This window comes from Delphinapterus leucas, chromosome 11 (genome assembly GCF_059928025.1).
Source record: "Delphinapterus leucas isolate spDelLeu-1000000601 "Yukka" chromosome 11, BTC_Dleu_Yukka2, whole genome shotgun sequence".
Lineage (NCBI taxonomy): Eukaryota > Metazoa > Chordata > Mammalia > Artiodactyla > Monodontidae > Delphinapterus > Delphinapterus leucas.
This window is the reverse complement of record NC_143139.1, coordinates 86,443,921-86,469,280: the sequence shown is the minus strand read 5'-3', so window position 1 is coordinate 86,469,280 and position 25,360 is coordinate 86,443,921. Positions and strand designations below refer to the sequence as shown.

At 46.6% G+C, this 25,360-nt stretch overlaps 1 protein-coding gene across 4 annotated transcripts in view; it reads left to right on the top strand.

The window, feature by feature from the left end:
• Positions 1-24,346, top strand: part of NUAK1 (NUAK family kinase 1) — a 71,097-nt gene extending 46,751 nt beyond the window's left edge. For 3 of the 4 annotated variants that reach the window (XM_022599790.3, XM_089921217.1, XM_089921216.1), the window contains 4 exons: positions 2,164-2,229; positions 13,483-13,602; positions 15,389-15,521; positions 18,332-24,345. In XM_022599790.3, coding sequence (XP_022455498.2) covers positions 2,164-2,229; positions 13,483-13,602; positions 15,389-15,521; positions 18,332-19,485 — 1,473 coding nt within the window. In that variant the 3' untranslated portion in view covers positions 19,486-24,345. Of the gene's footprint in view, positions 1-2,163; positions 2,230-13,482; positions 13,603-15,388; positions 15,522-18,331 lie in introns of all 4 variants that reach the window. The other variant, XM_089921215.1, reaches the window with a different exon arrangement.
• The last annotated feature ends 1,014 nt before the right edge of the window (positions 24,347-25,360 follow it).

Below are 25,360 nucleotides of genomic sequence, written 5' to 3'. Positions count from 1 at the left end.
TCGCCAGTTTTACACCAGTGACCTTTCTCCCTTCCAGGATGCAATCCATATGCAATCAATGTGGTACACATTGCATGTATTTTTACATTTCTGTCTTGCTTTTTCACTTAGGATTTTAATCTAAACATTTTCCTATGTTACTAAAAAGTCTCTGGAATGATTGTGATTGTTGGACACTTAGGCTGGTTCTAATTTCTGGTTATTAGAAATAGCGATTGATGTCTTTATACATTAACCTTTTTTCTCTCATTTGAATAATTTACTTAAGAGAAATTCCAGAAGTGCAATTAGCGGGCCATAGGTTCTGAACCTTTCTATGCCCTGGTTTCTTTTCCTTGCATAGGTTATATCCACAGAGGTTACATACACACACGTACAATTTTATTGCAACACAACTAATGGGATGTGCTCTTAGTCCAGCCAGTTTAGCTACCCTTGGTCTCTGGAGAAGGGAATGAAGTACACAGATAGTTCCAAGCCATACTTCAACCAATTATTATTTATCATTTTAGTCCTGATTTCCATCCCATTCATACTTTGCACACCTGGAACAGTCCTTCACTTTGAGGACAGTAGTGACTTGAATCCAACATGCCATCCAAAATAGAGTCAGCTTCTTCATTTGAATGATTGCAGCACGGGGCCTTCTGGTTTGTTAAATACCCTGGTTAACTGAGAACGACTCTGGAATGATCATCTTCTAATTACTTACAATCTCAAACCCTTAACCCATGTGGACATTATTTAACTTCTCTCTGCTGACTCAAAAGGCACTGATGATTCAGATCGCACAGTGTTTTGTATTTTATCATCAGGCGTCATCATAAAGCACCACAGATCCTGTTTTCATTATTTGACGTGTGTGAAACTTGGCTTCACACTGAATGGGGCTTTAGTATGCTCATTCCATCTTATGAAAACTGGGAATGCAACAGTGTAAACCAGACTACTCCCAACATTTAAAATTAAACAAAATCAGCTACCTTGCATTCCGTATCTTTCCTCCAGGAGCCCTGGTTTGTGCATTTCTGAATCCCTGAAGGTTTGGGTTAGAAAGAGTGGTAGAAATACATGTTTTCACCTCTCCAGTCTCAGTGTCTTTAGAGATACTAGGAACCGTCAAATAGAAAGGAAAATAAGCAATAAAGTACTAGCTGTGAACATGCAGATTCTGAACTAAAGAAATCCTGAATGAAAGACAAAGAATTCCTAGCCAGTTGGTTTTCTTGAAAGGGCAGCTTCACTTGCCAAGGTCCTTTATGCTGAATGATGTTAAAAACGTCCTCTCAGCCCCAATAGCTGGTTCTTTCAGTTCCTCTTCCCCTGCTCACCCATCCCCTTAAAAGATCACTGGGTTTTGAAAAGAATTGAGCAGGACAGTCGTTACTGCTCTATAGACCAACAGCCTGCTGGTTAAGGACTTCTTTTCACCATTCAGCTGCCTGCCTGCTTGTCACTGGGCTCCTCTGTCAGCTTTGCCAGCATTTGCTTGAATGGAAAGGTCCCACCGCATGGCGGCAGCTTGCTTTGGCCTCAGTGGCCTCTCCCACCTTCACCCTTCACTCCACACTGAGTCTTGCCCAGCAGAGAGGAGCCTTGCCTCCCAGCTGCCTAGGAAATAACCCTTGGGAATGCTTCTGTTATCCTCAGGACAGATCTGCATGGTTTCCTGGGTCAGAACAGATTGAGCCAGGCCCTGGGGAGACAGGTAGACAGACAAGACAAGCAGGGTCTGTGAGCCCCACATTCTGAGTCCCCAGCAGAGAAATCTGCTGCTTCCCTGGGAATCGCATCACAGACAGACAATGTTTGCCACTGCCTGGGACTATATGGCTTTCACACAGTGGAATTACATTCCGACAAAGAATCCCCCCCGCTGTTTTACAGGCTCTGGGGGAGAATGGATTCCTGTCATTTTTCCCTTAACCACACAGCAAGTGACTAATGCTCTCCTGTCGCTGGTGCTGTGCTGGTCGCTGGCAGGGAGCTTCATGACAGTGAGAGAGGCCCTGAAGGATGGGGGTGAAGACCACCGGCGCTGACGCATTTCTTTAATCTGTCAAAGATTTCCCTTTGCTCACTCTCCTCCTTCCTCCCCCTCTCCCACTTTCTCTCTCATCCCAACTGCTCCCATTCAATTCCCTGCCTGTCTTCTCATTTCAGAGTGGTGTGGTCCACCGGGACTTGAAGCTGGAAAACATACTGCTCGATGACAACTGTAATATTAAGGTAAAGCTCTTGCCTCACTGATTGATATGCCAGACCTGGGGATTACAGCTGGTTGAAGGCTCACACTCTGCTCCAAGCTGCAGCCTACGAATAAGGCGGCCACTTCCTTCCCGGCAGGCGGGTGGGGAGAATCACTGTGTTTGAGCCCTCAGTTCAGTTCCAGTGGTTGAATTCACTCAACAAGCATTTATCGATCTCCAACCACATGCCAGACATTGTCCTAAAAGTTGACTAGAATACAGTCCCTGTCCTCGGGAAGCTCATAGTCTGTAATTAGCACCATCAAAATACTCACAACGATAACCTAGTGCGTTTGTGTTTCATAGCATCTTTGCCCGATATCACTTAAATTCAATCTTCGCAGCAGTCATGAGATAGATACTGTTACTTACATCATTTCACAGATAGGGAAACTGAGGCACAGAGACGTTAAGTAACTTTCCTGAGATAGCACAGTGGTAGGTAGTGGAGTTGGGGTTTGAACCCCTGTCTCTCTGACCCACTGAGCCCAAGTTTGAACCATTCTGCTGGAATTTGCCCGCAGGCCCGCAATTTATTATCTGTCCCTGCCACTTCTCTGTCACTTCCACCCCATTGTCTCCTCACCCCCCACCCCAGCTGTGGAACTGGGAAGCCGACTGAAATGGTGGCGGTGGTGGCTTTTGGGAAAGAACATGCCAGCAAGTGATGGGGTTGACTCTCACGGGGAGTATTAATGCGGGCTGCTGACGGAGCTAGAGAAAGCTCTCCTGGCCGACAGGGTTCAAGTGCCCCCTGCAGAGCACTCCGAATGGCCTTTTGATCATGGCTGCAAAGTAAGCAAATACGGTTTCAAAATAAACTGGAGCTTGCCGCATGGGTTTCATTATGAAATGGCCTTAGTACTCCCAGCACCAGGGGTCCCTCTCATTGGCCGCCGGTGACGTTAGTGCCTCATCCCTGGTCCCTGGACCAAGCATGGGAGTGACCCTGCATCATGCCCTTTTTTTGTTGTTGTTGCTTTCCGTTGAGGGAGTGCATCACAGGGAGGCTGTTTCCTTGCTGGGACGGTTGCAGTTGCTTTGGTGTTTGCATTCTGGTTGCAGATCATGGTGGCAACCACTAGTCACCATCGTCCTTTGAGAGGCCCCTGGAAGCCACATCCGGGTGACCTCCTGTTTTTTGTGAGTGGTTGACCGTGATCACATATGTCTCCGTAGCCCACAGAATAAGGAGGAAACAGTCGGTCAAATTAGTCTTTCTAGGAACAGGAAGTGAAATCTCAGGGTCTCTCCGTTTCTGGCAAAGTGGTTGGATTATTCCAGAAGGAGCAGTGGCTGCAGAGTTAGAAAATTCCACCCTGTGTGGTTTACTAGCTGTTTGACATCGGGAGAGCCACTTAAAACCCTGTTTCCTCAGCCATAAAATGGGGAGAGGGTAATGCCCACGGGCTTGTCTTGAGGACTGAACAAGATGCTCTGCCTTTGGCCTTGTCTAAGCACAGTGCAGTGAGTCAAGGTTAAGAGCAGTGGCTTTGGAGTTGCATGGCCTGGGTTTGAAGTGCAACCCTGCCCCTTACTAACGGCAGTGTTTTAGATTAATTATTCACATATCTAAGCCTCAGTTTCCACATCTGTCTAGTAAGGATGCCAGCCCTGGACAGTCAGTGACAAACGTGAGGATTTTAGACAATATGTGGTCAAAGCACTTAGCACTTACCTATTAATATCCAAGGCCCCAGCTGACAAGGCTGGCCATTGGGGAGGGCATTGAACAGGAAGTGAGCTCTCTGAAGGTGCTGGGGCGCGGTGGTCAGGCCACGGCTAGAGAATTGGGTTCTGGTCTGAGGGGCACATTCTAAGGGTTTGTATCATCCACCCTGGTAACTTTCTCTGCAGAGTCTTTCTGCCACCTGCCCCTGAACTCTCAAAACGAAATGTGGTCTTTACAAGGCCTGGAATGTGAGCCTCTCGCTTGGGGGTCGGATTCTGTGGTACAGCTTGACCTCATGGTCCCATGATGTAGTCCCAGAAGTGATAAGGCACATAGCTTCCTACGGAGTCATAGAATTCCCCGATGGAAGAGAAGAATGGTCACCATTCTGAAAGCAATTGTGCGGGGAACAATGGGCAGGAGCCTGGGAGAACGGCTCATTTGCATAAAGCAAAAGGGCAGTGATGGGGGCCTCCCAGCTCCCAGGACCAAGTCCTTCATCCCAGGGTCCCTAACCATTAGGTAGGGAAATAACAGATACATAGAACATTATAAAAAGTAAGGTTTGCGTCCTTTTTCCTTAGGATTCTGAATCCTTAAGAATGTCTACTCCCGGCGTTTACCAAGGTAAAACACACACACACACACACACACCTCCCCTCTCTCTTACGCTGTTCCTTCCTTCTGCTTGTTCAAGGAATCCTACGAGGATCTGAGAATCCTAGAGCTTGAAAGAACCTTGAGGGTCATTTTCCAACCCCTTGTTTTAATGATTATGGCCCAGAAAGTCTAAGTGATGTGCCTGCCCAAGGTTGTACACAACGAATCAGTATGTCATTGTGTCTTTGTTTCCTTGGAATGCGGCACAATGCTTGTCACACGCCGTAAGTCGGTACTCTAAGCTATTCGATTCTGGAGTGAAGGGGTGACAGCCAGGATTAGAACTCACATGTTTGACTTCCAGGCAGATTCTCTTTATATCGTCTCACACCCACTTCCAAGGTTTTTGAAAATGTGTTTCAGCTGCTGTTGATCTGTCTTCCGGCTGCATATGCTCAACTCTTCCTGACTCAGCATTTTGCTGGAAACATATTTAGAAAGGGCACTCGTAGCAAAGGCAGGCAGACACATGGCCACAAGCTGGCCTCCATGCTCAAGAGAGTCCATGTCATCAGTGTCTGCACCGGGGGACCACTGACCCTGAAGGCCTGTTACCAACCAGCAGAGTATGAGCAGTGAGGTGCTTCTCAAAATGTGGGTCCATGTTGCGTATCTCGAGGGTGGAGGGCTTTTGCCCAGAAGGCCTATAAAAATGCTACTGGTCGAAACTTGTCGCTGCAGTTTTGGTGTGAGCCATGGCTCTTGTTCCTCTCCCCTTCCCTGCCTGATGTTGATTTGCAAAGAGCGCATCTGGCACTGGGAATTATTTTTCTGGCCACTGCGCGAGGGTGTGGCTTCTAAAAATATTCACACAGTCGGTCGGCAGAAAGAATGAGAGCAATGTGCTTCTTTGGGTTGCATTCCGTACTTTGCGGAGAAGCATGTCTACTAAAATAGACACCCAGCACAGCATTAATTTGCAATTAATAAAAATGGGCCAGATTCACATCCCACTCTCTGGGAGAATGGAATGCTGACAATTCCCATAGACAGCTCCTGTAAAAGTGCCTGACAATGAGAAGAGGGCCAGGCACCAGGGTCAGCAGACCTCCACAAAGAGGGCTGGGAATTTGGTGAGCTCCCAGGGCTCAGAGTAGAGGGACATAGGGGAAATGGCCCATTGCCCCTGATGACAATGGAAATGCCTGCTGCTGTGGATAAGAAGAGCAGCTTTGAATGGCCAGGGCTAAGTCAAGATGGAAACCCCGAGGCTTAACAAGACCAAGAAGGGCAGCTCAGGGTACGGGCCTCTGGGCTTTGATTATATGAATGTGAGGATGCTGCATTCATGCATTAATGAATCCATTCATTTGTTTGTTCATTTGTCCACTTATGTGTATGTGCGTGTATACATACATATCCATGAATGCCTGCATTCACTCTTCCATTCCTGCACTTATCCATTCAGCAAATTGAATACCTCCCGTGAGCACTATTTATTTGACCACAAATATTTACTAAATTCCTACGGTATACCTGGCATGGTGCTGGATGTTGGGAATTTAATAGTGAACCAGATGGCCAGGTCCTTGTCTTCTTGGAGCTCAGAATCTAGCTGTTGTTAAACCAGCAGTAATAATGAGCCATGAGAAGGATACAGAGGTGAATGAGGAAGGTAAGTTACCTGTCCTAATGGACTTAGAATTCCAGTTGGGGACACAAGCAATAAACAAATACGTAGTGTAATTCTCTGGAGGTGATGAAAATCCATGCGGGATGAGTATGGGGAATGACAGGTGTTATTTGAGCTATAGGGGGCGGGGGGTGGGGGGCAGTCAGAGAAGCTCCCTTGCCTAGGACACAACTCCTCAAATCCACTAGACTTTTTGGCCTTTGCACACACAGTTGCCTCTGCCTGGAATGCTCTTCCTACTGCTTTTTTCCTACCCCTCCTTAGAGTTTCAGCTTGAAGGCCTCTTCTTCCAGGAAGCCTTCCCTGATCCTCATCTCTTAGGCCCAGGTGACTCTGCTGTGTGCCTCATAGTCCCTTTGTAATCTGTCGTGGAAGTGCTGAGGAGGAAGTGGTGGGTCTGAACTATGGGCAGATCAGAAAGCTTTTGCCGAGGCAGTGGCAATTGAACTGGGTTTTGAAGGATGGCTAGGAGTTTGATAGAAAGGGATGTGATGATGGGCTTCCAAGGGGAAGGAGCAGCAAGCACAGGGGCAGGGCAGGGCATGGAGGCTAGACAAGGAAAGTAACCTTTTTGGAGCCCCTGCTAGAAGCCAGAACCCTGGGGCAGACCTTCCACACGCCTTATTTCATTTGGTTCTCAGAATGTCTCCACTGGGGTGGGTCTGATTACCCCCATTTTACAGATGAGGAAGCTCCTGCAGCTAATAAGCAGTGGGGTTGGCTTACAAACCTAAGGTTATTTGACTCCAAAGACCGGGCACCTGATAAATTCTCTACTACACCCACCCAGATTTGCCCTAAATCCAACAGAGCATCCTCACACTCACAAGGGGAGGCCACTTCTTTCATCCTTGCTTCAGCTGGCCTTACCTTGTATATAGGCAGCCTGCAGACAGCTGTCCCTGGGGGAGACTCTCCAAGTGTTGATGGTGGCCATGGCCAGGTTGCCTGAGTCACTGTGGCCAGAGTAGCCATGCAGGGCTGCCAGGGTCGAATGAGCTGGGTGGTTGCGTGTTCGCATCCCCCGAGAGGCTGCTTCTTGGAGGTACCTCAGTGAAGAGCTTCCTCAGATGGCTTGGGATCCGCTATTTCCCATCTCTCTCGAGAGGAGGTGTAACCTTAGATCTGACGATGCAAGCTGACCCCACTCACTTTTGCTCACCATTTCACTCCGTACCTTCACTTCCTGACAACCCGAGTGAGGCTGTCACGGAAAAGCCACAGCAATGAACTCCGGGGCCCGACAGAGCTATGGAGTGTGTCTTTCTGGAGAGGGACACGGAAAGCCCGTCTCCTCCTCAGCCACCCAAGAACAATAAATCCCCTTTATGTGGAGCTTTACAGCCAGTGCAGCCCTTCACCCACATCTCAGGCCAGCCGCTTTCCTGCCCTGGGCCTCAGCTTCCTCATCTGCGAAATGGAGATAACAGTGGACCCCTGCTCATTGGGTTGGGGTGAGGACTTAATATACGTAGCACTCACAGAACAACGACTGGCATGTAGCAATGCTGCTGTTTATTATTATCTCATTTAATCTGATTTTGCTTTTCACAACACCGTGTGGTTGAGGCTATTGCAATTCCCTTTTCCAACAAAGGAAACTAAGACTCAGGTGAAAGTAGTGATCGCTTAACATTGACCCAAGGCCTACTATGTTTAAGGCGTGGGTTAAGGCACTTTCTATCTATCAATTCATTTGATTTCGTATCTGCCCTGTGAGGTAGGTTACATTATAATCATCACCCCCCCGCCCCATTTTACAGTTGAAGGAACACAGGTTCAGAGTGACTGATGTGCAACGAATCCCCTGGGGACCGTGTGACAATGCAGACGCTGACTCAGTAGGTCTGGGGTGGGGCTCCCAGCTGGTGCTCACGCTGCTGGTCCAGCTGGTAGAAGGCGAGGCCAGGATTTGAACTCAAACCCAGCACCCCTTACTTCTCCTGTCGTGCGGTGCAGCCTCTCATGCTGGACATGCTCATTTCGGAAATGAATGGTAGTCATTTCTCTTGGGTCTTTGGTGGGCACTGGCTCCGAGCAAACAATTGTTAAGTAGACCAAACCACCATCATTATCCTAACGGCTGTCGTTTATAGAGTCAGCCAGTACCAGGACTCTTCCAGGGGCTTTACATGCATGTCTTCAATCCTCAGAACAGCTTTAGAGGTGGGTTCTATTATTATTCCCATTTTGCCGTTGAGGAAATTGGTGGCAGTTCCCACCCATGATCTAGCAGTGCCAAGTCCAGGGTTAGCCCCAGGTGCTTCTGGCTCCACAGCCTCTGAGCTGTGCAGTGCACTTCCTGTCAGACACTGCAAATGACTGTCAGACCGTTGCTTTTATTATCATCCACATCAGCATCCTTTCCCAGTGGTTAGTCATCAGCAAGCTGATCCTTCCTTTTTCACTGCGTGAGCTCGCAGGGATTATTCACAGTGATCCGAGGTTAACCCCCTTTTTAAAAAATGGTGGTAAAATATATGTAACGTAAAGCTTGCCATTTTTAAGTTTTCGGTCCAGTGGCATTAAGTACATTCACGTTGTTGTGCAACCGTCACCACCATGGATCTGCAGAACTTTTGCATCTTCCCAACCAGACACTCTGTGCCCATTCACCACTAACTCCCCGTTCCCCCCTCCCCCAGCCCCTGGCAACCGCCCTTCTACCTTCTGTCTTGATGAACTTGACTCCACTAAGTACCTCACATAAGTGGAATTCTGTAATATTTATCGGTTTGTGTCTGGTTTGTTTCACTTAGCATAATGTCTTCGAAGTTCATCCATGTTGTAGTGAGGTTAATTCTTTTGAAATGTGAATAATCACTTCCCACTTTGTATAACTCTGATTTTCATCCAGCAGGGCACACCTGTAGAAAGGTTTGAAAACAACAAAAACTCTAGAAATTAAGGACATGAGTGTTGATATCCTTTTCAGAGTCCAGGCTGAACTGATAGCCCAGTGTGAGGACAGAGGGTGGTTCTGAACGGGGCAGGGCAACAGCCCATCACCAGCAAAGTGGTTACCTTTCTCCAAAGGTTACCAGTGTGTCGGCAAAAATACAACTTTGAAAGCAAAGCTGGATGCCTCGTTGGTGGAGTCACCCTCGATACACAACTGATGTTCTGTTACAGAGAATCGTACAGAACCCAATGTTCACGTAGCTGTTCTGTCTGTGACCTTCAGTGGAGCTTCTTAAGTCCTGTAACCTTCGGTTGCTTCACTTACAGAGCAAGGGGCAGGATTAGTTCACCACTTACGACTCTTCCAGGTTGGAACCATTTCTGGGATTCCTTTTCGTTTTATTAGGTTTAAAATCATTATTTCCCAAATTTCCCAAATGTCTTTTCTTTTGTTCTCTTCATGGATTTTGCCTTTTCCTAGTATCTTCTGTGCTATTTCACTTTAATACTTTTATTTAGTGCAATTCACTTAAGAAATCATGTGTATTTGAAAAAGAAACCTTACATAATTACCTCCAGTGGAAAACCAGTATTGTTTTGAGTATCATGAAGCTAATAAAGCTACCCAGGTGGATTTAAAGGTGGGACACGTATTTGAGCTCCAACTTTGTAAAATGCTTAAAATAGTAATTGGCACATACTTTACATCTATGACACCGTGGGGCTGGATACTATTCCTATGTCACCGTGGGGCTGGATACTATTCCTACCTCCATTTTACAGATGGGAAATTGAGGCTTTGAGACGTTTTATACAGTGGCCATTTCCCGTCTTATAGTTGATATAAGCTCCATACGGCGTGGAATCTTAGAGCTGCAGCCCAAGTTTAAGTGGCTCAAGGATGGAGAAGTGTGTGTGTGTGTGTGTGTGTGTGTGTGTTGATTAATATTTCTTTTCCACTGAAGTGCCAAGAACATGGACTAATCTAGATTTCTATTAATCTTATGTCAGCAACAATGACAGTTTAACTGGGAGAGGCTGATAAACATTAGTCTGTGAGGATGGGAGTGGGCTGTAACATAAACACACTTCTCAGAAGGGCTGAGAAAGAAAGCAGGGATGCCCAGACTCGAGCACTCCTGGTGTGTGTGTGGGGTTTTGCACGTGGTGGTGGCGGGTGCCTCTCACGTGTGTGTGTGTGTGCCTGTGTTTGGAAGCTCACGCAGTGCCCCAGGTGCCGCCGACGTTCACAGTGCTGTGTCCTGCCTTAGCCGACTTCTCGGGATGTTCCAGGGCTGCAGCTGGTCCCTTCCTGTCCTGATTGACAGGGCACACTTCATAAAGCTTGCAACCAACTTCCTGCAAGCCAGTCAGGGGCCTTGATAAGAAAGTGGAATTCAGGGCAATTAAGTGCAGGCTGAGCCCCGAGACTGCGTTTTCTGAGGGCGGTTGTGCGCCAGCTGCTTTCAGTGCCATTCCGTTCATTCAGGGGTGACTTTTACAAAGTAGCCTTCTTCTGGGCGCTGCCTTCAAAACAGAGCCTCAGCTGGGCTGTGTGTGAATCACTCATCCTATTTATAAGCTTCAAGTGGAAATCAGTTTGGGGAAGGGCAGAAGTCCGCAGAGGCTCAGCGTGGCAGGCTGGCTTAGACTGGGTGAGATTTGCAGATTACCCAGGGGCAGCGCTGGGCAGTGGTTTGAACCTTTAGAGACACTCGGTTTACATTGTTGCTTGCTAGGTAGCTCTCCTGAGACGAATAACCTAATTTTCCTAAACCTCAATTTTCTCATCTGTTAAGTGGGTCTTTAAAAAATTATGATAGAATATCCATAACATAAAATTTACCATTTTAACCACTTTTAAATGTACCATGTCGGGCTTCCCTGGTGGCGCAGTGGTTGAGAATCCGCCTGCCGATGCAGGGACATGGGTTCATGCCCCGGTCTGGGAAGATCCCACATGCCACGGAGCGGCTGGGCCCGTGAGCCATGGCTGCTGAGCCTGCGCGTCCGGAGCCTGTGGTCTGCAACAGGAGAGGCCACAACAGTGAGAGGCCCGCGTACCACAAAAAAACAAAACAAAACAAAAAAAGCAAATAAATGTACCATGTCAGTGGCATGAAATACATTCACATGGTTGTGTAAATGGGATTTTAGATAGGATTAGATTAGAGAGTGTAAGGTGCTTAGAACCACGCCTGATAATTGGAGGTTGTTCTGTAAGTGGTAACTAAGTTTACTATTATTATTTTGTATTATCTACTAATTGTCTTGTGCTTTTCAAAATATAATGCCTATTCTGGTGACAGGTGTTTCTTGGGTGAGGGCAGGTGCTAAGCAGTGGATGTTACAGAGATGAGGGGCAGATGTGGAACCTGCCACCTGCCTCGGGGGACTCAGCCTAGTAGGCAAGGTGAATTTATATACATATAATATATATATTTGTATATACATATGTATATACATATGTAAGTACATATGTCATATATATTATATGAATGTATGTGATATATGTGATGATATGTACATGTATAATATATACATTATACATATATATGTGATAATACGTATATACGTGTAACATATATACATTATATGTATATATGAATAGGTGCACACACACACAGAAGAGCACTGCCATAAACGATAGTAAAACACTTCAAGAAGCCAAAGGAGAAGAGAGTGATTCCAAGGGGTGTGCGATACAGGAGAAGCAAGGTTAGGGAAAACATTTGCCTGGAACTTGTAGACAAAGTTTCAAGGCACTTTTTCGTTCACCTTGGTTAATTCTTTTTTTTTTTTAATCGTTCTCACAATAGTCCTGTGATCCAGAAGAGCATAGGGATCGTGGGTTTCCATTTTCTGGTGGTAAACTGAGGCTCAGGGTAGCTAAGGGACCTGCTCCATGTCCCACAGATGGCTAGTGGCAGAGTGTGGGCTGCAGTGTGATGACTCAGAACCCGGTGCTGTGGGTCCATTTCATCTAGGGTCCCAAGGTGGGCAGAATACAGTTCTGATTGGTGCGTAGGTCTATAAAAGGTGGTGATGTCCAGTGCACAGGTAGGTACCTACACCACTGTGGAGGAAGGCAGTGAGATTTTAGGTAGGCCACAGACGGACGGGTCTCAGATTAATAGTTACACACTGTAGTGTTCATCAGAAACATCGAGCATGTGATTCTGTGGGTATTTCTCAGAACAAGTCTACACTGACGTGAAAATAGAGTCCTTGCAAGGAGCGATTTTAAGTAACAGAGCATGCAGTGGTGCCAGGGACTGCAGTCGGGAATCACTGGCCCAGTTGTGCCAACTGGTCCTTTCATGAAAGCTCAGGGCTGCAGAGAAAAGGGTGACCCAGCTGCTTGTAAATTTTGGAAATTAATCCTCTGTCAGTTGCTTCATTTGCAAATATGTTTTCCCATTCTGAGGGTTGTCTTTTGGTCTTGTTTATGGTTTCCTTTGCTGTGCAAAAGCTATGGAGAACAGTATGGAGGTTCCTTAAAAAACTACAAATAGAACTACCATATGACCCAGCAATCCCACTACTGGGCATATATCCTGAGAAAACCATAATTCAAAAAGAGTCATGTACCAAAATGTTCATTGCAGCTCTATTTACAATAGCCCGGAGGTGGAAACAACCTAAGTGCCCATCATCGGATGAATGGATAAAGGAGATGTGGCACATATATACAATGGAATATTACTCAGCCATAAAAAGAAACGAAATTGAGCTATTTGTAATGAGGTGGATAGACCTAGAGTCTGTCATACAGAGTGAAGTAAGTCAGAAAGAGAAAGACAAATACCATATGCTAACACATATATATGGAGTTTAAGAAAAAAAAAATGTCATGAAGAGCCTAGGGGTAAGACAGGAATAAAGACACAGACCTACTGGAGAATGGACTTGAGGATATGGGGAGGGGGATGGGTGAGCTGTGACAAAGCAAGAGAGAGGCATGGACATATATACGCTACCAAACGTAAGGTAGATAGCTAGTGGGAAGCAGCCGCATAGCACAGGGAGATCAGCTCGGTGCTTTGTGACCGCCTGGAGGGGTGGGATAGGGAGGGTGGGAGGGAGGGAGACGCAAGAGGGAAGAGATACGGGAACATATGTATATGTATAACTGATTCACTTTGTTATAAAGCAGAAACTAACACACCATTGTAAAGCAATTATACCCCAATAAAGATGTTAAAAAAAAATAAAAAATAATAAAGTTAAAAAAAAAAAAGGGTGACCCAGCTGGCAGAGCCACGCAGGGGCACCTCAGCTGCTTTGGTCCGTGTGGTGTGAGCTGAGCTGATGCAGACGCTGACGGTAACGCTAACAGGCTCCCTGGGTCTTGCTCCTCTTTGTAGATTGCCGACTTTGGGCTTTCCAACCTGTACCAGAAGGACAAGTTCTTGCAAACGTTCTGTGGGAGCCCACTCTATGCCTCTCCCGAAATTGTCAACGGGAGGCCTTACCGAGGGCCGGAGGTGAGCAGCTTGCCTGGTGTGTACGGTGGGGGGCTGGAGGGGAGAAAAGAACTGAAGCTAGGAATACTTAAAAAAACCAAACAAACATAAAAGCAAGCAAACAAAAAACCGTTTCCTTATATGATTATAAAAGCCATAATATACACACCTGGGAGAAAAATCCAGAGCAGCCTAAAAGAGAAAATAAAGTTGCCTGCAATCTCCCCACAAGAGACAACCACGTAATATTTATGTGACTTCTTCTTAGGCTTTTTTTTCCAGTGTAGATCTTGTATTTCAAACAATTGAGGTCACTATTATATGTGTACATCTCGCCTTGTATTACTAACTTAAAATTGTGACTTTTCTGAATTTGTTATTACTAAAAACATGGTTTTTAACGATGACATGATGTTTTATTGTATGAATGTATTGTAATTTATTTAATCACTTCCCTAGTGTTAGACAGATTGTTTTCAGTTGTTCCCTATGGTAATGAGACAAGCAAAACAGAAAGCAAACAGCCTCACTCTGCAGCGAACCTTTTTGCGTGTATCTTTGACAACATGTATTTCTGATCAAGGAAATACATTTTAATTGCATCTTCTGATTCATGAGAAATACATTTCTCTGTGTGCCTAAAGCTTTCAGGGCCACTGTAAGACACAGGTATGTGAAAATATCGTTTTGAAAATGGGCGAGTTGTGACTGATTATTCATTTTTAAAGAGATAGTTCTATTTATAGAGAGATTCATCCACTCAGGATACTTTAAGTAGCAGCCATTCAGTGGGTTGAAATGTTTCCTTCCAAGTATTTATCTGTTTGAGAGTGTTTGGGGCAGGGCTAGAGGGTAAAGAGATGGATGCCAAGAGCCTCCATCACTTGCAGTAAGGAGAAAGTCTTTCCAAAACAAGAATGTAAGGGAGGAGCCTAAGGTCCAATTTACAACATTGCAGAAACTTGACACTGTAAATTTATCACAGATAATGAATGCTGCTTTGATCCTTGATGATCCGTTTCTGAGGTTACAAGCTGGCAGCCTGTGATCTGGCCAGCAAGAGTGCTTTATTTGGCCATCTTTCTAAAAAAAAATTGAACATTTAATAAATGGGAGATTTCACATAAAAGTCTGTTTTCTGACTTCTCTTGAAAAAACAAAGGATCTAGCAGTGCTGGGCCTATATTACTATGTGACAGCAACTAGCCAGAGGAGGCTGCCTGTGTAAGATGGGTGAATGCCCTCTATAGTTTGTCTTCAAACCAACACTCCACGTGGTACCCCACTGTCTCTCTTTCTTTGTTCATGTTTGTTGTCTGCCTGGCTCTTGTAAGCATTTGAGTTTGCAACCCCTGATCCATTTGAAGAAGGTGCAGGATTCCTGGATTAGGAGTCAAGAACCCCATGTTCCAGTCTTACCTCCATCACTGGGATGGGGAGGGGCCTCTGGAGAAACCATTTAACTTCCTTGGACCTCAGTATTCTCATCTGCCAAATAGGGCTGAAAATAATCCAGGGCCCTACCTGTTTCACAAAATTATAGTGAGGATCAAAGAATATCATCTATTCAAGAAAGTTCTTCTATGGGTTGGGACCGTTGCTCTCAGTTTGCAATGAAAAAGTCAGGCTCTGAAACAGGCCCCAGGTGCACTGCCTATCAGGTGTCAGGCTGTGGTGGGAACCTGTCTGCCAGGTGCTAAATTCCATTCCTGGGGTCGTTGAGGGTGGCTGCTCATGGTCTGTGATGCTAATGGTTTGGAAGGGAATCTACTTCCCAGCTCCTATATGTCTTGTCTCTCTGCTCCAGGTGGACAGCTGGGCCCTGGGCGTGTTGCTTTACACTCTCGTTTATGGAACAATGCCCTTCGATGGTTTCGATCACAAAAACCTCATTCGGCAGATCAGCAGTGGAGAGTACCGGGAGCCCACGCAGCCCTCAGGTGTGTGCCCACGGAGGGTCAGCGGCTAAGCCAGGCGAGGCCAGCTCACACTTTCTGCTTTTGTGTCCATGTCTGTAAGGAGACTCCTGCTTTTTCCTCTTTCTTCCCCCCAGATCTTTGCCTTCTGGCAGAGCTGGCTTATTAGGCCACTTTCCCCAAACCTTCCCGCTGTGATATTTCCAGAACAGCTGTTCTACCCTGCAGGCTAGGGGTCCTGTTCGCTTGCTGTGTGAACTTGGGCAAGGCCCTTACCCTGTTTAGATTCTGTTTCTCCACTATACATTCACATTTTGGAAAAGGTATTACGTGAAGTGCCTTCCAGTCCACGTAGACATAAAACCCCCTCAGTAGATTCTAAGGGTGGCAGCTGCTCTTCTGCACACCTTGCCCTGGCCGGGGGGTATGGCACATGGGTGCTGTTTCATGACCTGTTGCCACAGAACAAGTCTATCCCATCCCGCTCCCACACCCAAACAAACTCAGCAGTTTAAACAACATCTATTAGCCGTCATCTCTTGATTCCCTGGATTGGTTAGAGCTTTTCTGGCCGGCCTTGGGTTTCTCCTACAGTTGCAATCAGACGGTAGCTGGAGTTGGGGCCGATTGTGGGGACACCTCGGGGCCCCTCTGTGTGGGCTCTCTCCCCATGAGCTGCCTCCCCAGGCCTCTCTCTCTAGGAAGGAGCGTGGACTTCTTACATAGCAGCTCAGGGCTCGAAGATGGAGGAAGAAGCAGCTGCCAGGCCTTCTTAACGTCTGCTTGGAAGCCAGATGATGTCACTTCTGCCACGTTCTATTGGTCAAAGCGCCCAAGGCCATAAGCTCCATCTCTTGATGGGAGAGCATTGTTTGAGTGCAGAAGGGGTGTGTACAGGTGGCCGTATTTGGAATGTGGTTAACAGACACTTCGTATATTGCAGTACGCGCATCCTACATGTGTATATACACACACACGGTTGATTCTCATTATTTGCCGCAGTTGTGTCCTATAACATTGCTGTGAACGCTGAGTTTGTGAATACTGAAGCACTACTCATAGGGAAATACAGGGCTCGACTCCTGGGAGCCTGTGGTCACAACGTTTTTGTCAACTGATCAATCCATATCCTTGTTTTATGTATATTTCTGTTTAAAGACGCCTCATTTAAAATATATTGTTGATTTATGATCATCGAACTTACGGCCAACAGCACTTTAACTCATGCCTGAATGAGGCTTATCTGGCTCATATGTTTTCTCCGTAAGGTACATCACTGCCTTCTTGGCCTTAGAATCCCCAGATAGCACTTCAGCACCACGCTTGGGGGCCATTTTAAACAGTGAAATCACCAATAAAAAGTGCAAATATGTGAAAAGCATGAACTAAACGGTCTGTGAAAAGGACACTTGCTTACGGCATGAGAGCAGAAACAAGAAGGCAGTGCCTTGTCACCTGGTTCTGCTTCAGCTGGGAACGCACATGCGCATTGTGTGTGGGGGTAATTCACATTTTTTGCCAGTTCGTGGAAAGCACCTTGAGTATTGATTTGGGGGGTTCCAAATACATTTTAATGAGTAGGCGAATTTACAAATACAGAATCTGTGAATAATGAGCACTGAGTATTTTATATGTATAAACAGGTATAGATATGCAGATATCTATATCTGTACATTTTTTCAATAAGCTAACCCGAGTATTTTTGTTTGTTTTTAGAAAATTCAGGGTGAAATCTATGGCAGCCTTTTTGCCTGACCAGCTAACTTGTGTCAACACAGTTTCTGGTACACTACAGGGGTTCAGAAAACATTTATTGACCGAATGAATGAACATCCTGTTACTTTTCAGGGCTGCGGCTCACCCCTGGCTCCATTGCCAGGTCCCGGCCAGCTACTCATTAGCTACATAAGTAGCTGAGGGGAGGTGGCGCCTTCCCAGGATATAATTCAACCCCCATTTGGGGAGCACGGTTTGATCTTAAAAGGCGATTTATAAGCTGTGAGAGTCTGTTGGTTCCTGTGGCCTCCTCAACATCCCTTTGGGGCTTTCCCCTAATTCTTTGGCAGCAGAAATTGACAAATGGAGTTTTTCAGACAGGCCGTAAACAGATAGCAGATAGAGATCAGCTCTCTGATCTGACAGCTTGGTAGGCTATGGCTTATGTCAGAGAGGGACAGGAGGTGAGCACTTGGGTGTGGGATTCAGAGCCCGGCCAAGGCCCGGGTCAGGCCAGCCTTGGGGACGGCCCCCTCTCAAGGCCCAGGCGTGCCAGGTGTGAACACCTCTCCATCCTTCTCTGTCTCTCCCTCTCTGATGAGAAGCCTTTTCCTTGCCATCTCAGCCCTAAATTTCCTTTTTGTGCTGACACATTTTCCTGGTGACCTGAGCACTGTGTGTTTATATAAACCTAACTTTGGAGGACTAAAAGCCATGGTAATCTATACCTGTTTTCCCATTTAGTAAAACGATATCCACCAAAGGAATGGTGGGGCCCTGCTTGGGGTCAGGCCTGGATTCTTTCTTGGTTACCTGGCCTTCCCCATTTTATACAGATCTGAGTGGATGGAAGGTCAGCAGTTTGACATTCCGTCAGTAGCGTGGAGAAACATGCCAGGCTCTGATAGCCCACTGGCCTGTGGCTCTGAGTCCTGATGACGCTTTCTGATGGACAGTCTGGAAGGCTACGGCTTCCTGCTCCATAGCGTGGCTTCACCAGGGCTCCATTTGGATCTTTCCTCAGATGAGTGTGTCTCCTTTGCACCCCCGGAGCGTCAGCTTTGGAAAGCCCAAAACTCCCGTAAAATGTATCGTTCCTTCTGCTTCTTGTCCCATAGATGCCCGAGGCCTCATTCGGTGGATGTTGATGGTGAACCCCGACCGCCGGGCCACCATCGAGGACATTGCCAACCACTGGTGGGTGAACTGGGGCTACAAGAGCAGCGTCTGTGACTGCGATGCCCTTCACAGCGCTGAGTCCCCACTCTTGGCCCGCATTATCGACTGGCACCACCGTTCCACAGGGCTACAGGCTGAGGCTGAAGCCAAAATTAAGGGCTTGGCCAAACCCGGGGCCCCCGAGGTCATGCTGGAGCGGCAGCGGTCGCTGAAGAAGTCCAAGAAAGAGAACGACTTTGCTCAGTCCGGCCAGGACTCGGTGCCTGAGAGCCCATCCAAGGTGAGTTCCAAGCGGCCCAAAGGGATCCTGAAGAAGCGGAGCAACAGCGAGCATCGCTCTCACAGCACCGGCTTCATCGAAGGCGTCGTCAGCCCTGCCTTACCCCCCGCTTTCAAGCTGGAGCAGGACTTGTGCCGGACTGCCGTGCCCCTGCCAAGCGCCCCCGAGGCGGAGGTGCCAGCTAAACTCAGCCCAAAACAGTCGGCCACGATGCCCAAGAAAGGCATCTTGAAAAAGACCCAGCAGAGAGAATCGGGTTACTACTCGTCCCCGGAACGCAGCGAGTCTTCGGAGCTGCTGGACAGTAACGATGGGCTGGGTGGCGGCATCCCCTCCCCGAGCCCCCCGGATCCGGCCAGGGTGACGTCCCACAGCCTCTCCTGCCACAGGAAGGGCATCTTGAAACACAGCAGCAAGTACTCAGAGAGCACCATGGACCAGGCCCTGGCCAGCCCCGAAATGCCCACACTGGAATCCTTGCTGGAGCCCGGCATCCCTGCCGAGGGCCTCTCCCGGAGCTACAGCCGGCCTTCCAGCGTCATCAGTGACGACAGCGTCCTGTCCAGCGACTCCTTCGACTTGCTCGACTTGCAGGAGAATCGCCCTGCCCGCCAGCGCATCCGCAGCTGCGTCTCTGCCGAAAACTTCCTCCAGATCCAGGACTTTGAGGGGCTCCAGAACCGGCCCCGGCCCCAGTACCTGAAGCGGTACCGGAACCGGCTGGGAGACAGCAGCTTCTCCCTCCTCACGGACATGGACGATGTGACTCAGGTCTACAAGAAAGCGCTGGAGATCTGTAACAAACTCAACTAGCTCCCCAGGGTGCAAGGGTGGGTCGGGGTGGGTACAAGGGAGGAGTGGGAGTGGTGACTGGGCTATGGACAGAGCTGGTTACCTCTTTGCTGGCCATGACGACAGACTGAAAAAGGATCGGTGCTGTCTTGCTTTGGCCAAATTTGCAGCCTTGAGCCAGTGCCTATGAGGGAGAAGTGGGCTCTTGGCCAGTCCTGCCAACTGCCAGTCAGAAGTGGGATCCTCATTGGCATTTGCTTTATGGCACCTCCTAGAGTCCAGGGGAGGTGGTGTTGGCCAGCACTTAGGGGGTGGGGAGGGAGCATATGGGAGAGGAAACGTTTCCCTAGAAGTCGTCCACGTGCTTCTGGAGGAGGGCAAGACAGACTGGGGCCATCTGCTCTGAGTGAACTCAGAGCTCGCTCCTTCTCTCCTCACGTTAGCAGGCTTGGTCTGCCTGCAGGGGGTGGGCACGTAGATTTCATCTGAGCTTGAATCGGTAATCGATGGATAGGGGCTGCTGGGTGTGCTGGTTTGAGTAGCCCAGACAGTGGGAAGGAGTGGTGTGATTGAATAGTATTGGCTGCCATGGGGATGGGAAGGGGTGCAGTAGCACTCATGCCGTGTAGTTGCCATCCTTGACCTGGCTAAGCCCTGGGAGTGCTAGTGTAGATCCCGTGGGATCTATGTTATCTCTTTCATGCCACTGGTGTGGCATTTGTTAATTTGCCACTCTACCTTGAATGGAAGACAGGGCCTTGGTCAGAGAGAGAGTGCTCTGAACACTGCTAAGGACTTAGAGTCAGCCCATGGTGATTTTTTGGCTTTTTGTTGTCTGCCTCTTCTTTCCTGGTGTCTTCCTGGCTCTTCAGCACAACCTCCAAGGGTAGACAGGGAAAAAGAGGTGGTGTCAGAGGTCAAAACTATGGTGTATAACAGAGCTTGGAACCCTCTGTGATCTTTTGCAGATGAGTGGAAGTTGATCCACACCAGCAAGGGGACAACTTGTCAATTTCTTTAACATCTCAATATTAACTGGAATGCTGCCTTGTGGGTTCTGACCTGTGTGAATATTTTGAATTGGATGTGATATCGTCCATAGTCCCCAAAGGAGTAACTCGCTCAACCATTAACCTTGTTTACTCGTAGCAAATGGTTTCCCCATCCACTAAGCATAGAATCCTCAGAGGTAGGCGAGTTTGCTTCTAGGGAGTTAGTGTGTAGGTGGGGTATTTGGATGAGGAAAGGTAAGTCAGGCAGAAGGTGTTTCCCCGTACGAATCTAGGTATTCTGTGTCCTACCTGCCTAGAACTCCTAGGCTTTAGGGGGAGCGTTCCAGCCACTCAGATGAATAAGGTGCTTAAAGAGCAGAGTGGGTTGGGAGGAAGCAGAGAGGAGAGGGAACACTTCCCTGGAAGTCCTCCAGATGGTTCTGGAGGAGGCAGAAAAGAGGTGTGACAGGACTTTTAGCTTGAAAAGTAACATAGCTAACATAGTGTAACTTCTAGACACCCAGATTACAGGTGATCAGATGTCACGCCCACAGTGGGGCATCTTCAGATACCAAGTTTGGAATTAATGGTCTTATTTGGGAGTTTGGGACAACTTCAGGTTCTACTGGCCCCAGCTAATTGAAACTCTTGTTTCAGGATGGCTGACTTCTGAAAGCCACCTAGACATTTAAGGAGAACTAGTCTTGGGGGTATTTTGGGGAAAACCAACAGATAATAGTTCATGGGGAGAAGAGAAGGAATTCACCTTCAGGTACTACGAACATTGATTAGAATGAAACTGCCCTTTTCCCTAAGGAGATGGCTCCATTTCTCCCCTTGTCACCAGCTCTGGGGTTTTGGCTTGTGCGTCCCTTCGGGTTGAGCTGAATAGTGTAATATGGGAAGCTTTCCGGTTTCCCTTCATTCAATTCCACCTCCTTCCTGAACTCCAAGATAGGTTCAAAGGGAAAAAAATTCTGTAGCTAGCAAACTGTGTATGGGGCGTGTGGGTGCGCGGAGGGCATTCTGCAATCTCTAAAGCTCCCTCCTTGTCTCATTTTACGCAACCTTTTCTGGACAGCCTGCACTGCCACACTGCTGGTCCCTCATGCATGGCAGCCAGCCTGGTTGGTAGCTGTCAGTATGACTTAGGTATAACACCTACCTACTGGTTGGTGTATTTTCCTCTTGCCCTAGTGATTGTGTCTGTTTGGTATTTTCCATCCTTACAATCTTCAAGTAAAAATGACACTATTAAGGAACGTCATTCTACCCCCACCCCCAAAACACATGTATGTTCTCTTTTGTCAGTAGAACCAGACAGTGGATTGTGGTAAAGACAGTCCTCCACTCAGAGGAAGAGACCCTGAGTTTAATCCTGGTGTGCTGGTGGCCTTAGGCACCTGCAGTATTTCCGGGGCTGAGTTTTCCCTTCAGTGAGGGCTGGAGGGGTAGATTAGCTGGTCTCTCAGGCCTTGCCTAGTTCTGACATTCTGCTAACATCCTCTGATTCTGGACATGATGTTGACTCTGTCCTTTTAAGGAAAAACTTGGAATAGAGGGACAGGCCCTCAAAGCAGCTCCCTTGCTTCCTGATTAAGTCCTATCATCCCTTCCAGCCAATCCCAGCCAAGGAAATTATGCTTGATTCATTTCCATGGAATTACAAGTGAGAGACACTTTGATGACCTGGTGGACCAAGCAGGAGATTCAAGGTCAGCTCTCCTGGTCCTTTCCTTGCCTCTGTGGGCCTTTCAGTGTCTTAGTTTACACATCTGCCAAAGGAGTAGAATTATACTTCTTTTTACAGGTAAATTTCAAGGCATGATCAGTTTTCAGGAAGTGCTTCAAGACCCCGGGCAAAATGAAAATGCCAAGTACTCTCTGAATTTCCATCCCTGTTTTAAGGTGCTGCTTCTGCAGATGACAAGGTGCATCTTTCAGGGTGAGACTCTGGTGAGTGTTGGCCACGCCTGCTGTCTTGAGTACAAATGTGAATGACTGACTGACTGCTTATTGCCAAACTGGAAATGTTCTGTAGGGATTTACTGGCATGGTATCATTCCTAGAAGAAAAAAAAGAAGAGAGAGAGAAACTTGACTGCACATTTTTTTAAATCCGTGTTGTGACTTTTATTTAATTTCTATTTTTTTTTGGTAATAAAAAGTTGACTTTTTTATTTGAATTTGTCTTTTTTTATTTATTGGTCTGAAAGGCATTTCAAAGGTATTATAATAATATATTGGTGTAATTTAAACGGTGCAACATGCTTTATGTCTCCAGTCAAAATTGGTTTTCATTCATTTGATTGGTTTGAGCCCAGGACAGCCTACAGGGGAAAAAAAAAAAGCTGGATAACCACCCAAAGTGTTTGTATTTTCATTGGAAACTGATTTGTTTTTTGTTTCTGTTTTTATTTTTAAATTAAATAAATTGCCATGAACTGAACTGGGACGTTGCTTCTTTATTTGGTGGTTTTTCTCTTAGTTAAGAGAATGACAGAATGGGTATAAGTAACAGAAACCCACCTGTTAGCTTAAGCACAAAGGGGGAATTTCTTCGAAGTTCCCAGAAGAGGAAATGTAGCTGGCCGTGCAGTTGCAACCAGAAACTGGAAAAGTAGGACCCAGGCCCTCTTTTCTGCTCCTCCTTGCATGCCAGTTTCATTCTTCTCCTTCTGTAGCCTCACTTTCTCATCCCTGGTTTTATGACCCACCTTGGCTTACCCCATAGCTTCCAAATTTACATGTTCTCAGTTCTGGTTTCCAAAAAGTTGACCCTTTTCCCACAGTCTGGACTAGAGATGGCATCAAAGGTTAACCCCTTAGCCACACTTGCTCCCCACATGTCAGTTTCCTCTGCCTGCCCCCTGCCTCAGCCTCCCTCTATCCCAAGGGCAGACAAAGCGATCATATGGTTGCTCTGAGTCCAAATCATTGGGCCATATTTCCTAATGGGGAAGACCACTGCTCTGCCTATAATAAAATGCCGTCCTTAGTCCCATTTGCCATTGTTTTTTGTGCTAACAGACCCTCAGGAAGCTCTTGGAAAGAGGGATGGATAACAGGGTAAGATTGAGGAGTTCCTGGATCCCAGTCACGATATCAAATGACATCCAATCCTACCCCTAGTCTCTAATATTAGAGAGTCATGCTGTGCGCTGAATATCAGTGTTAGGGATCCAAGCAAGAGAAGTCTGACTTTCCAACAAAAGTGCAACTTTCCAGTTTGGACATGATGATTGCTACTGAGTCAAATTTCTTCACCTCTTCGGGCCTCAGTGTTCTCATCTGACTTGTGGGTATATTAATTGCTACCTTTGCCAAACTCTAACAGGGCTTTGAAGAAGGAAGGAGAGAATTTCTGTGAAGTTAGCCTGAGAGTAAAACTCATGATGAATGGGAAACTATAGTCCTTTCTTTACAGGGCAGTATTCACTGACTTTTAAAATAGGACGTTTGAGACAATCTGCCTGGTCTGGAGACTCTTAATTCTTGCTTTGGTCTCTACTGCTGTTAGCAAATGGGCCTGTCAGTCGTGCAGGATAAGAGACTAAGGGGAAGTTCACCTATAAGTCAACCCCTTTGGCTAAATGCTGGAGAGGGTGTGGAGAAAAGGGAACCCTAGTACACTGAATGTAAATTGGTACAGCCACTATGGAGAACAGTATGGAGGTTCCTTAAAAAATTAAAAATAGAGATACCATATGATCTAGCAATCTCACTTCTGGGCATATATCTGGAAAAGGTGAAAACTCTAATTTGAAAAGATACATGCACCCCAATGTTCATAGCAGCATTATTTACAATAGCCAAGACATGGAAGCAACCTAAGTGTCCATCAACAGATGAATGGATAAAGAAGATGTGACATATGTGTGTGTGTATATATATATATATATATATATATACACACACACACGCACACACACACACAATGGAATACTACTTAGCCATAAAAAGAATGAAATATTGCCATTTACAGCAACACGGATGGACCTAGAGACGATCATATTGAGTGAAGTAACTCAGATAGAGAAATATTACATGATATCACTTTATGTGGAATCTAAAAAATAATACAAACAGAAACAGACTCACAGACATAGAAAACAGACTTATGGCTCCCAGAGGGGAAAAGAGAGGGAGGGGGGGATAAATTAGGAGTATGGGATTAATAATACAAACTACTATACATAAAGTACATAAACAAAGGATTTACTGTAGAGCACAGGGAACTATGTTCAATATCTTATAATAACCTAGAATGGAAAAGAATCTGGAAAAATAAACTGAATCACTTTGCTGTATATCTGACACACAATACTGTTAATCAACTATACGTCAACAAAAAAGTAAATAAATAAAAAAATAAAAGTGAACCCCTTTAGAAAGACATAATTTGGCAGTCAGGTAGGAGGAATAGCATATGCCTGTTCTAGAGGCTGGACCAAATGTGACATGTAAGGGGTAGAGAGGAAATAGGGGTGGCTGGATTGGCACAGCTGACATGTTGTCAACTGATAGGTCAGTGAGGTTAATGGGAAGTGGTCACTTTGAGGAAAATCAAGAGAATTAAGTGGTATAAACCCAACTCAGACCATGTTAAGTAATAAGACAAATTTACTGCTTCTTGCAACTGAGAAGTCCAAGATGTATGTCTCAGGCACAGCTGGATCCAGGAGTTCAAGTGATGCCCTTGGCCTCTTTTTCACTCACTCTCGCTGGATGTGGGCTTTATTCTTAGGCAGGCTCTCTCTGCATGGCAGCAAGAGATCTCCCGGTAGTAACAGGGTTATGAGGTCTTCTTACTGTGTGATCCTAGAGTCAGAGAGAGATTCTTACTATCCTAGCATTTATGTGCCAAGAAAGGACTGTGATTGGCTTTTTTTGGGTCATTTGTCT